The sequence below is a fragment of the Selaginella moellendorffii genome, unplaced genomic scaffold (genome assembly GCF_000143415.4).
Source record: "Selaginella moellendorffii unplaced genomic scaffold, v1.0 SELMOscaffold_7, whole genome shotgun sequence".
Classification (NCBI taxonomy): domain Eukaryota; kingdom Viridiplantae; phylum Streptophyta; class Lycopodiopsida; order Selaginellales; family Selaginellaceae; genus Selaginella; species Selaginella moellendorffii.
The window spans coordinates 287,758-300,535 of record NW_003314268.1 but is presented as its reverse complement, the minus strand read 5'-3'; the positions used below and the strand labels follow the sequence as shown (position 1 = coordinate 300,535).

General features: G+C 43.3%; 2 protein-coding genes across 3 annotated transcripts; both read left to right on the top strand.

The window, feature by feature from the left end:
* Positions 1-113: 113 nt before the first annotated feature.
* LOC9652699 (protein transport protein SEC31 homolog B) lies at positions 114-4,954 on the top strand. The gene is made up of 20 exons (XM_024671102.1): positions 114-308; positions 380-994; positions 1,045-1,105; positions 1,158-1,280; positions 1,339-1,426; positions 1,483-1,519; positions 1,568-1,676; positions 1,728-1,785; positions 1,832-1,926; positions 1,987-2,106; positions 2,164-2,206; positions 2,261-2,370; positions 2,422-2,552; positions 2,605-3,094; positions 3,144-3,236; positions 3,296-3,481; positions 3,527-3,838; positions 3,886-4,420; positions 4,469-4,692; positions 4,753-4,954. The coding sequence occupies exons 2-20, from the start codon at positions 609-611 to the stop codon at positions 4,843-4,845; spliced, it is 3,294 nt and encodes a 1,097-aa protein (XP_024526870.1). The 5' UTR covers positions 114-308; positions 380-608; the 3' UTR covers positions 4,846-4,954.
* LOC9652222 (50S ribosomal protein L29, chloroplastic) lies at positions 4,925-6,274 on the top strand. 2 transcript variants are annotated; one of them, XM_002966418.2, is made up of 4 exons: positions 4,925-5,033; positions 5,099-5,326; positions 5,385-6,035; positions 6,101-6,274. In XM_002966418.2, exons 1-3 carry the CDS (start codon positions 4,980-4,982, stop codon positions 5,550-5,552), a joined length of 450 nt encoding a protein of 149 aa, XP_002966464.2. In that variant the 5' UTR covers positions 4,925-4,979; the 3' UTR covers positions 5,553-6,035; positions 6,101-6,274. The 2 variants fall into 2 exon arrangements, with proteins under 2 accessions (XP_002966464.2, XP_024526872.1); XM_024671104.1 differs by having other exon boundaries at positions 4,929-5,033; positions 5,096-5,326.
* Positions 6,275-12,778: the final 6,504 nt, after the last annotated feature.

Sequence of the window (12,778 nt, the reverse complement as noted above, 5' to 3'; positions counted from 1 at the left end):
AGAATTTTCTTTATATTCATGGATCTTTCTGGTTAGATTTTCAGCATCCATCCATCGTCCATATTAAGTCAAACAAAATCAAACGTTGTTCCGCAGCAAATCGGAGTTTAATCCATCCATGGCGTCGCTCGTAACGCTAGTAGCGATTCCAAGGATAGCAGCGTTTTCGCTCTTGAGGAGGAGGCGAGGATTAGCAGCGCGGTGTTGCAGCAAAAGCGATGAAGAACAGCGCAAGATTAAGCTCCAGCAGCTCGACAATCAGCTCGAGGGCCTCTCGTCCACCAGATCTCCTCCAAGAATTTCTTCCGGTAAGAGGAAGAAGAGATTTCTTCGATCGAAATGCTCAATGCTATCGATGTTGCTTGCTTGCTTCGATCAGTTCCTCCGCCGCCACGAAAATCCGACAAGGAATTGGAGGTCGCGCAGTTCCCCGAGGTGGAGAGTGCCTTCTTCTTGAAATTCGCTGCCATTCTCTTCCTTATCACCATCGTTAACAATCTCCTCTTCATCGCCTTCTTCCCAAACGCGCCAAAGGACGAGCCTGGTTCGACTCCCAGCAACGAGAGAAGAATGTAGCTAGGTAGGAGGATATTCTCTGGAATGTTATCATGGGCCGTCCATGGCATCGACGGCATTTGATCGAGGCTTCGCGATCTAGGGCTTATTGTGAGGAGCGAGCGAGCGAGCGAGCGAGCGGAGCCATGGCGGCTGTCAAGACGATCTCGCGCTCGGCCATAGCAGCGTTCAGCCCCAGCGAGAATCTCATCGCCGCGGGGACGGTCGCCGGATCTCTGGATTCCTCGCTCAGCTCGTCGACGTGCCTGGAGCTCTTCAAGCTCGATTTGGCCAGCGACGACGTCGAGCTGCCGCTGGTGGGATCCTGCGCCACCGCCGAGCCGCTGAATCGCCTCAGCTGGGCGGGTGAGGCGGGATTGCTGGCCGGCGGACTGGCGGATGGGAGCATCAATATCTGGAATCCGGCCGCGCTTGTAAGGTAGGCCAGCGATCGACCGCTAGATCTCTAGGTCACATTTGTCTTTGCAGCGATTTCCAGAGCAATACGGAGAGTGCCGCCGAGGCGAAGATAGAAAAGCACACACAGAAGGTAGCATTCTTGTTACTTTGCTCGATTTTCAACCCTGTTTGTGGAATTTCAGATCGTTGGGCTAGAGTTTAACCCGATCACTCCGAATTTCCTTGCGTCTGGTGATGCTGAAGGCACGGTCTACATCTGGGATCTCACGGATACTGCTGCCCCGAAGCCATGTCCACCGCTTCAGGTTTTTCTATTTTCTTTTTAAACTCAGAACCAGTCTAGTACTATGATTTTCTCTACAGTGGAAAGGAGCATCGTCGATTTCTCACCTCTCATGGAACCGGAAGGTTTCTCATATCTTTGCTACAACATCAAATGAAGGCGTTTGCGGTACTTTCGGCGCTGAATTCTAAGTCTTCCTTATTTGCTGTTGTTTTCTTTTTCAGTGGTATGGGACTTGAAGAAACGAAAAAGTGTTTTGAGGTAAGGTTCCAACTTACTTTGATTTCTTGTTTTCATGTTCCTCTTCAGCTTCTCAGATCCACAATCGAAACTGCGATACTCTGCGTTACAATGGAATCCGGAAGTTCCAACCGAGTTAATTGTCGCAGTTGACGATGACAATATGCCTTGTTTACAGGTAAGAGCTTCGCTTTCTGTTTCCTTTGTTCTGAGTTTTATACCTCTGTAGGCTTGGGACTTGAGAAAAGCGAATCATCCGACACGAGTTCTTACTGGACATTCAAAAGGTGCGATTTGTTCCATCCGTTGCATGCCTAAATTTGTTTGTTACAGGAATCCTTTCACTGGCTTGGTGTCCAAGTGATAGTTCGATGCTACTAAGTTCTGCAAAGGACAATCGAACATTGTGCTGGGACGTTTCAGGGGAGGTAAGCTTTCCTGGCTTATATCTGTTGGTTTTTCCTTGACTTGTGGCAATTGATTGAAAGATTATCGGGGAGTTACCTAGAGGCAACAGTTGGAATTTTGACGTGCAATGGTCTACCCGGACGCCTGGCATCTTATCCGCCTCATCGTATGATGGAAGAGTTGGCATATACAGTATTGAGGTAGGTCATGGAATGTACATTTCGTTTGTTATACAAGAGAATCTCGTTTTGTTCCAGTCCTGTCACCATAATGAAAAGGAATATGGACGTACTTCTCCTGGTAATGTAGAGCCATGTCTTGGTAATATTGTAAGCTTTCGGCTTGTTGTTACAGTGGTTTTGAAGGCACCAAAGTGGCTCAAGAGACCAGTGGGAACGAGTTTCGGTTTTGGTGGAAAGCTCGTCTCGTTTAAAAAGAAGGCTGAAAATTCTATAGCTTCGGAGGTAGACATCTTCACCTTTGTACTCTATTCGCAACTCGAAATTTCCTTACAGGTCAAGGTTCATAGTTTGGCGATCGAAGAAGGCACGGTGAAACGTTCGACTGAATTTGAGGAAGCTGTTACCAATGGCGATCGAAGGACTCTTTTGAAGTCTTTTTGTGATCGAAAAGCTTCTGAAGCAGAGTATGTCTTCCATTCTTTGCTTGTGCAGTCATCCTAATTTTTCTTTTAGCAGATCTGATCAAGAACGAGAAGTGTGGGAATATTTGAAGCTGATGTTTGACGATGATGGAGGAAGAAAGGCTCTATTGAATCAGCTTGGCTTTCAATTTTCTGAAGTCGACGCACTTGCCGAAGAGTTTGAAGAGAAGGCCGAAATTCAAACAGACGTACCGGCTGTAGAAACACCAATTGACGATGGGGAGGACTTTTTTGAAAACCTTCAAGAGCCAAAAGAACCCGAGGTAGCTGCTGGACAAATGAACGGGAAAGATGAGACCACCGCAGAAGGCACAGAAGAACAAGAAGTAGATGATACTAGCAGGGACTCGGACAATGCAATCGAGGAGGCACTGGTTGTTGGAGACTTCAAGGGAGCAGTGGCACAATGCATTTCTATGAACCGAATTGCGGATGCCTTGAGCATTGCTTATGCTGGAAGTCAAGCTTTGGGAGAGAAAACTCGGGATGAGTATGTGAAGAAAAACCAACGTTCATATTTCAAGGTTCGTGATGCCTTGTGTTCCTAAATCTCACCTCGGTTTATATTGCCAGGTTCTGTCCGCGATTGTAACACGAGATTTCAGTGGATTAGTCGCAAACAGGCCTTTAGCTGCATGGAAGCAGACATTAGCTCTTCTGGCTACGGTATTATTTGCTTTATGCGAAGTAGATTTACAGTTGTTTTTTTCTTCTTTTTTTCGCAGTACGCGCGTGGTGAAGACTGGTCACAACTTGCTAATGCGTTGGCTTCAAGGCTTGATCTTGGCGGCGATGTTCAAGCAGCAACAATCTGTTATATATGTGCAGGCAATGTTGAGAAGACTATTGAAGTGCTTTCTCGCGCGTTCAGCACCCCAAATCATGGGAAGCATGTTACGACAAATTTACAGGTATGGTTGTTTCAGTGTCTCTTGCTACTAACATTGGGATCACAGGATTTAGTGGAGAAGTCACTTGTGCTGGCTGTCGCTGTCGAACTTAAGCGACTCACTCCGGCCTTAGCAAAGGCAGTAGAGAGTTTTTGTGAACTTCTTGCGAGTGAAGGACTTGTTGAATCTGCCGGCGCGTATCTCTCTTTGGTCCCCGGGGAACTACCTCAAAGTTTGACGATACTTCGAGACAGAATTCAGAGAAGTCAGCAACCGCCGCAAGTGCCAGTGGCAGCGCCCGCGCCCGCGCCAGCGCCAGTGGCAAGCCGTCAATCACCCATGTATCCTAACACTGGGTATACGCCGAGTTACAATCAGGTACTTCGAGATGTGTTGTTACCTGTCCTAATGTGGGATGCTCATAGGGATTTTCTTCGCAACCGTACGACTACCCGCATTACACACAAACGCCAACGCCAACGATGGGTCAGTATGCACCATCTTCTCCCGCTCCTAGCGCTCCTGCTCCAAGCTTGATGGTTCCAAGGCCTCCACAGCAAACAGAACCTCACGTCCCGCCTCCAACTATGTTCAACCCTGTTCGTGTGCAACCTCCTGCTTCAAGCTTCATGGTGCCGAGACCGTCACATCAAACAGAAGTTCATACGCCCGCTGGATTCAATCCTGTTGCTGGATTCAACCCTGTTCGCGTGCAGCCTGTGCAGCCTCCTCTCCAACGCCTTCCTAGTCCACCGACAGCTGCTCAACCATTGATCTCACACTTACAACAACAGACTCCTTATACAGTTCAAGCAACATATACAGCACCACCACATTCTACTCCAGCAACATATACAGCACCAGCACAATCTGCCCCAGCACCCCAGCCTACATACACAGCTCCATCAGCGCCGGCCCCTCCCCCGACTGTCCACACCGTTGACACACAGAATGTTAAAGGTAATGTCGCCTTACACAACGTGTTTTTACATTTGGTTTCTTTTACAGATGAATTGAAGCCTGTGGTTTCTACGTTCAAAAGGCTTTTCGCTGAAACGTCCGATATGAGCAACCCTGTAAAGAAACGTGAAGTGGATGACAACTCCAGAAAGCTTGGAGCTTTGTTCGCCAAGCTAAACTCTGGGGACGTATCGCCAAATGTCGAGACGAAGCTACTTCTGCTTTGTCAGGCACTGGATAGTCGGAATTTCCCTTCGGCTCATGAGATACTAGTGAGTTTGCCTTTTCCTCTGCCGTATGTAGCTGACGATCCATCTTTTCTCTGTGTGCAGGGCGACTTGACATCGCGAGAGTGGGACGAATGTGGTGTCTGGCTGACCGCCGTGCGGAGAATCACTAAAGCTCACCAGCAATCTATGCGCTGAGATGGTTCGATGTTTTTCTCTTTTTTGTTTTCCTGATTTGTGAAGAATTACCTTACCTATAGGTAGGTAATGGAAGAAAGTTAAAAAAAAAAACCAAATTTTTTCTTCTTCTAGTGTCTCATCCTTTTGTGGCTATGGCGCTTGCAGCGACAGGAATGGCAGGACTGAGGCTCAAGCTGGATTCATGCGTAAGTGTGCTCGAATTCTGATTTGCATTGCTCTCAGCTCTTTGCTGGTGGGTTTTTTCTAGCAGGGATTGAAGAGGACTCAGATCGCAGCACCTTTGCGGCTGAGGGCGCAGCCGCTCAGAGTGTCCATGATGGCCAAGAGGACCATCGAGCTCAAGGAAATCCGGGGGATGTCGGACGAGCTCATCAACGAGACGGTGGTGGATTTGAAGGGCGAGCTCTTTCTCATGCGCTGCAAGAAGGTAACCCGGCAGGACTACCGTGTCAGCGACTACAAGAACATGAAAAAGAAGGTAAGCTAAGTCTAGAAACAGCTTTGCGGCTAAGCCCACGCTCTCCTACTTATCGCAGATTGCTCGGATGCTCACCGTGAAACGAGAGCGAGAGATTGAGCGCGGGATAAAACCACGCGAGTCGAGGAAGCTCAAGGCCAAGTGGAAGAGAAGCATTGTCTACCGGCCGCCACCCTCGCTGGCAGCGATTTTGGACGCACAGAAGACGGAGGAGGACAAAGCGTGAGGCGGTCCCTCCTTGTCCAGCATTTGTTTGCATCTGGTAAGTAATTTCGTTCGGAGTGTCCGTGCCTGGGGATACTGTGTGGGTGGTGGAGAGGCATTCCTTGCGGGGATATATAGCTCTCTCTCCCCTCACACCACCCAGCACACACTCCCTCTTGGTTTCTCTTTTCTTTCTTTCTAAAGAAATTCCAGAGTTTTGAACCAACGATGAGCTGCAAGTCGGTGGCAATGGTGGTGTTTCTGGTTTACATGGTGGCGACGGCGAGCTCCAACTCTCTGTCGAAGGCCGTGAGCTACAAGACCTGCACGTCTTGCGGGAATTTGCTCCCCAACCCGGCTAACAGCTGCTGCGTGCAGCTCATCCTTCTGGGCTCTGCGGTTTGCGACTGCGAAAAGTACATCCCCAACTACGATGTTCAGGCGCTGCGGGCTGCACTCGTCGCTTGCACCGGGCTGGACGTGTGCAAATTTGCTGGCTACCCAGGCACTAGAACTTTTCTTTCCTATCTTGTATTTGTTTCTCACTCTTTTGCTTTGCTTTTGCTGCAGCTAGGAAAGATGAAAAAAACACAAAACCTTGAGGAAAGCGTGTGCTGGGGACTGAATGTTTGCCTGAGTGTGTGTTGCTCTTGGCATTCTAATAATGTGTTCTAACTAATGTGTTCTGTGTCTGTGTGATGTGATCCAGAATAAAGAAATTTTACAATAAAAATGCTTAAAAATGCTAGGAGTCCAGAAAACTTCCAATGGAAGCATGGAGGCAGACTGTGTCATGCATTGTGAAAGAACTAGCCCGAGCTGTTCTCGGGTGTCAGGCTGGGGAGCTTGAGTTTCTGTGGGAGGTGATGCAGGTGGTGCTTATGGCAACACATTTGTGGCAACTGGTTCACACCTTGCTGCCAATTTTTTTTTCTCAATAGGCACAAGCAATTTGGAGTCAATTCGAAGTCACAATCGATAACCATTCTAATGTCACTTCACACCGACAACCACTCTAACAACTATGTCACTTCACACTCAGAACCGCCACTAGAGCACATGTGGCTTGGACTTTATCTTGATGGGTATAGGATAGGCATCAATTACTGCAAAATATTACATGCCCAAGTTTGCCACATTGCGTCAGCCAATTAACATGCCACTCAAGTTTTTGACACATCAACAAGATTTAATGTTTTAGTGTTTAGTGTGATTGGATGGATGCTATGGAAAAGAGCAAACATAATTATCAAAATATGTGATTGTGTGGATCAATTGGTGTAGATTGTGATTGTGTGGATCAATTGGTGTAGATTCCATTGGCATTTAAAAATCATAAGTTGGAAAGGAGTGTATCCAATCAAAAGTGTTGCAAAATCTTGAGGCTATATATAAGCAAGTACTACCATCCAGCTGTGTTTAAAAAGGGAAAGAAATACTGAAAAAGCGATATAAAAATAAATGCATGTAAACCCTATTATCTTGATGAATTTTAAGTGTAAAGAGAAAGGATAATGTTGTTCTAATTAATTAAGGATCTTAAGATATATAGAGTTAAACATGTTTGGGTTTGAATAATATTAAGATAGGTGACCTGAAAAATGCCATAAAAAACTATATTGTTTGAGATGGAAAACCACTAATTAAATTTGAAGTTATGTCATGTTGTCCAGGGAAGTGTACTTAGGGTGGAGCCTAGAAAAAAAACATAGATATGACTCATATATATATATAAATATCTTAGCATGGCCAATCAGTTTACTTCTTCATGTTTTATGTTTAGTAAGATTGTGTTGCAAGATTTGACCAGATTGGAAACAAGCATCATAGATCCCACTAAAGGAGCACCAGTCATGAGCCTCCACATGCAAGCTGTTTGCCATTTAATTCGGCAATATCTTGGAATGCTTGATTTGACACACTGAGCACTCACCTTCGATCTTCAATAGTTACATGCATCTAGGTGTCAATCTAGAATCTAGCCAATCTCTTTAAAACATGAAAGAATCACAAATGTCACACATATTGTGACATAGTGCTCAAGTTCTCCAAGAATGAGGGTTTGATTTATAGAATCCCACAGCAGCAGCAAGTGTTGGATAAAGTTATTAGTTGATTGATAGAGATTGTGGCATTATATGGGGGCACTAGATAAGCTGGAGTGTGTGATCCTGAAAGAGGAGACAACATTGCCACATATGTGGCATGAAGTGTTTTTGCAGGTGGTATGCTACTATGCATATGACGTGTCCCATGCAAATATTATAATGCACACAATCACATTTTGATTGCTAGTAATCAAAATGTGATTGTGTGCATTATATATATATATTATGCATGTGTAAATAAAAGATGTGCAATATATAGTTTACAAATATAGTTGAATGTTAAAGTATAATATTTTTATAGTTTGATATAGTATCATAGTTTAGACAACGTTAATATGCTTTTTCTGTGGTAATTTATATTCAGTAACTATTATTATAAAACAGCTATTTCATTCTGCTAGCCTGTTGACTTGTCACTCACAACTTTCTTGCTCTAAAAGCCTGCAAATTAGTTCTAAGAATCTTCCTTCAACCACTTGGCGTGGTGTCATCTCCAGTGTCATCATCATCGCTATAGTGAAGCCTTACTTTCCGGGCTTCCTTGATTGTCATTCCACAACCTGCCTTGATCCTTACCATTTCTCGAGAAAATTCCTTGGCCGTCGCAGCAGGCTGGGCTCGAGAAAGTCCAACAATAGTCACCCGCAGAGGCTCCTCACTTCTCACCACCACCGAGCTCGTGTCAAGATCGCCGTGAACAAGCCCTCGGTGATGGATCATATGCAGGGTTCGAGCAGCTTCTTCTCCATATCGTCCAGACGATGCAGCGTCGAGAGCATGGAAATCGCGACGCTGGCCACCATAGCTCAGCACAAGCACAGCAAACATGCCACCACTCATAAACCCGTAGCTCCTCAGCTGTGGTATGGCACGCCCCTGGATTCTCCGGAGTTTCTTGTACGCCAAAACCTCCTTGACAAACCTTTCCAGCTCGTCCCTCAAGCAGCTCCGATGGCTCCCGAGGTCCCGGATCTTAAGCACCACTTCGTCGCCACCATTGCGCAGCTTGGCATAGAGTATGTCACAGTTGAACTTGTAAAGCCTGCGGCCCAGCTCAAACTCTCGACTCGACCAAAACTCGAGTTTCTCGTGGACTTGGCCCCCGCTGCTGCTGCCATCTGCCAGTAGCGTCGTGGCTAAATCTTTCACCATGCCCTTCATCGCGTCTTGCATGCCTGTGAAATCAGTAGTGCGGCCTACGTTCCACACAGTTTTCATCGGTGGAGGTTTCGCTTCCTTCCCTTCGGAAAGAGCCATGAGGTACCAGAAGCAAGCCAAGGTGACGCTCTCGACATCCACCGGTGGTGACAGGGCCAGCACGGTCTCGTCACCATAGCAAAACCAGTACTTTGTCCTCGTCGTCACGAAGCCATAACGCAGGCCTCCCGACAGAGCCAACATCTCCCTCAGCCGGTTCAATACTGGCCAAAACTGTGATGTCGGTGACGAGACCAAGTCCTCCCGGATACGTGACGGTGGAAACGCTGGCAAAGTGTCGAGCTCCACAATACCCACGAGGAGCGCCGGAGCATCATCTTTGTCTCGCCATTCCACGCAGATATCCGGCCAACCCACCACGCTTTGAGCAGAGAAAGCACTGATGTTCCGTCCCAGGCGATGCAAGCCGTCCTGGAGGTCCATAGCCAAACCCGATGCGTCCGAGATCGGCTCCACGGTGGTGTCGGGCTTGGAGTAGAAAGAGCCCGTTCTTGGCAGCTGCTGCGAGAAGTCTCGCACCTCGTCCAGGAAGCCATCCCAGGCTCCCAGCGTCCAGGAGGCGACATTGTCCGACGCAAAATCCGTGTGGATGCTTTTGGAATTTCCGGGGAAGACACTCTCGTCCTCGTAGGTTGGTGGAGGTATACATACCTGGGCCTGTTCCGCGGCCGTTAGCTTACGGCTCGAGTCGTCCCTTCCCTTGTCGGTGTGAAACGAGAGCGCAGCCCGCACCACCGCCTCCATCCCCAAACCTCTTAGGGTTTAAGGTTTTCTTAATTTGGCCACCTCAAGTCAGAGTTTGATGTGCATGTTAGCAGGTCAGACCAATTTGAGGTATATGATCAACCTCCTGATGAAGATGTAGTATTTCTTCAAGTGAAGCTTCAATTCTTGGAGAACTAAGTATTGATAATTAAATATAAAAGAATTCAAAATATCAAATTGATGATAGAAAACAAACATGACAGATTCATAATAAGAATAAGGGATATCAATATTTAGCTATCTTGAGTAAATAGAACTAGTACTTGGTTGAGATATTTCTTAGAGATTAAAAAGAACAACCGTCTAGAAGAAACATTAATGAGGGATTTTCATAAAAATAGTTTTCCAAACCCTCGGAGCAAGTGAAAGTAGATCAAAGAAAAATTTAAAAAACATGTTGGGGTCTCTTGCAAAGGAGTGTCATGAAATTTTGAACAACATTGATTCACAATTGCAATTAAGGATATTGATAAATATTAACAATTTTAATAATACTGTTAAAAAATCAACATTTTAAATTATTATTCTTAAATAATTATTTTAATTAATATTAATAAATATCTATATATTTGATTAAGATTCTTAAATATCAGTTTGCTTCATCATGCAAATGTTTTGCTGTGCGTTGCATGCAGCAACACTTTATTTTCTTAATAGTAGTGTTTAGTATTATTTATTAATCCAATTAATCAAATAGAATTTTATAGTTATAAACATGTTTATAAATTTTAAAGTAAAGATTAATTTAAATGAATAGTAACTGTTAGATGGTAGAATTTCCCAGAATATCCAAGTATATTCTAGATATATTCACTACCAGTTTGCTTAAGCAAACCAGAAACTTTCTATATACATATTAGATTAATTTAAGTATAATTATTTTATGGAATAATATTCATTAAAATGGATTTCAGTCCTAAAGAGCATTACCAACATGGAAGTGGAGGAGGTATCTCTCATGAGCATGAAAATTGCAAGAGAGCTGGATAATAATGAATAGTTTGAGAAGAAATAGAGTATGCAAGACTTGCCCACACTCAAACATTATAAAAATATTTCAATATTTCTTTTGATATTATTTTTTATATATTGAAAGTGTTTATTATATGGCAGAAAAAATGGGCCATTTTTTTGGAACTAGAAAGCCAGACAAACTTCTGTTAAGTGTTTCTATTAGAGCTGCAGTCAAACAATCAGGAATGCTATCTTCCTACGCTATAGGGAGATGATGGAAGTTGCAGAAAAACTAGCTACAAGACCCCTTTTATCCACTGAACAACCATTAATGCACTACAAGGATAGTGCCACAGCAAAGTACGTGGAGTTTCTCATGCTCCCACCACATTTCAATCGCAGCATGCTTGAATGTGGTTGAACTCAAGTCCATCAGACTCTTTTAATACGAGTTTACACCAAGAAAATGATCCAGGTAAGCATGTGGATGAGGTGGATTTGCTACACCACCTCACAATTTCAGATCCAAGACAAATAACAGAATGGTTACACCACCTTCTAGCCCCTCCTCTGTAGCATGCCAAAACTATGGACATGGCAGGAGATGTAACATGCCTGATTGTGATCCGAGGTATGACACACACCGTGAACACCATGCTGGAAGTGCCCAGTCTAATGTTGTAGTTCCTCCAGTGGAGAAGGAAATGGGAGAGCAACTTAGTTGCGGTATGTTAAAGAGATTATGGTATTTAATTTTACTTCCTTCACATGTTAACACTGTCTATTTAAGGGTGTTGAGAAATTCTGTGTGAGTAGAGCATTTTTTGTTATATTACAGTCTAGTGCTCTTTGTCTCAACTTCTTATGGATGTTTCGATTTTATAATGTAAAAGAGACTCATCACTCTTTTTTGTACTCTGATCCATTCTATTCTCATGCATTTACACTGAGATATATAGAAGACTATAGCTACACAAAACAAAGTGCCCAAAGTCTCTATGTTGGAAAATGCCTACGACCTTGACAACTGTGAGAGACTAGTAGATGAAATAGATGGATCACAAAGGCACTTAATAATCAAACATGGCTATATCAACATTATGCAAGAAGCTACACATATGAAGATGTTTATATATTTGATGTATCATAATAAACAAAAATTTAATTCCACAGTGTTTTAAAGACGACCTTCTACCAGAACTACTTTGTCATCGTAACTGTTTCAGTTGGAAATTTACTTGGAATATTAAAGCATTTTGGTATAGAGCACGTGGGGTCTCACTGACTTCCAAATCTCTAACTTAGAAAGACATATAAAGGCCAAAATGGTTTTTGTCTAGCACACTTTATTAATTATGAGTTCAAACATGTCCTCACTAAAGATAATGGAATTATTCATTCTACCAAGATGGCTACAGCGTACTTGCTCATGATTTAAAATATTTAACCATTCGAAAATGATTTAGAATATTAAAAAATATTAAACAACATTTTAATTCTTATATAGTACACCTCAATATGATAGAAACTATACTGAAGAAAGAAACTAGTTTTTAGAATACTTATATGTCTTTGGCATAGACAAAGCAGCGAATAATCATGTTATTATCTGCAGAACTTCATTCAAAGTGAAGCTCTTTGTCGATTAGAAGGGCTAGACTCTCTCCATTTGGAGGGGACATTGAGGTCTTATGATCCACTTTAAGTTGACAATATGATACTACTCCCACAATAGGATCATATTGAAAGGTACATTATTATATGCATATATCTTTTTAATGGCTAACAAATATAGTAAGTATATAAATCTAGCTAGCTTAATAACTACTATTTAAGACGTAATCTTATAAAACTATTGCTTTCAATTTAGAATATGACATCCTACATAGGTATAAGATCCAAACTAGAGCATTTTTATCAATTAATTCCAATTTTCCCTCAATTCCTTTTCCAATGTGGATATCACACAATACTATAAAGAATTTCATTATAAGGTGAAAGTGGTTTTATCAATGTCATAAGTTACCTTATGATAGACCTCGTTTTAACAAGCATGGTGGCTAACTTAAAAAAGTTATATATGCAAAAGCTTAATAAGAAAAATGGAAATGAAAACTTCAAACAAACAAGATAAAAAATTATATTGAGATAGAACTCATGAATTCTTGGCTAGTCATAAATACATATATTCAATTAGGGCATG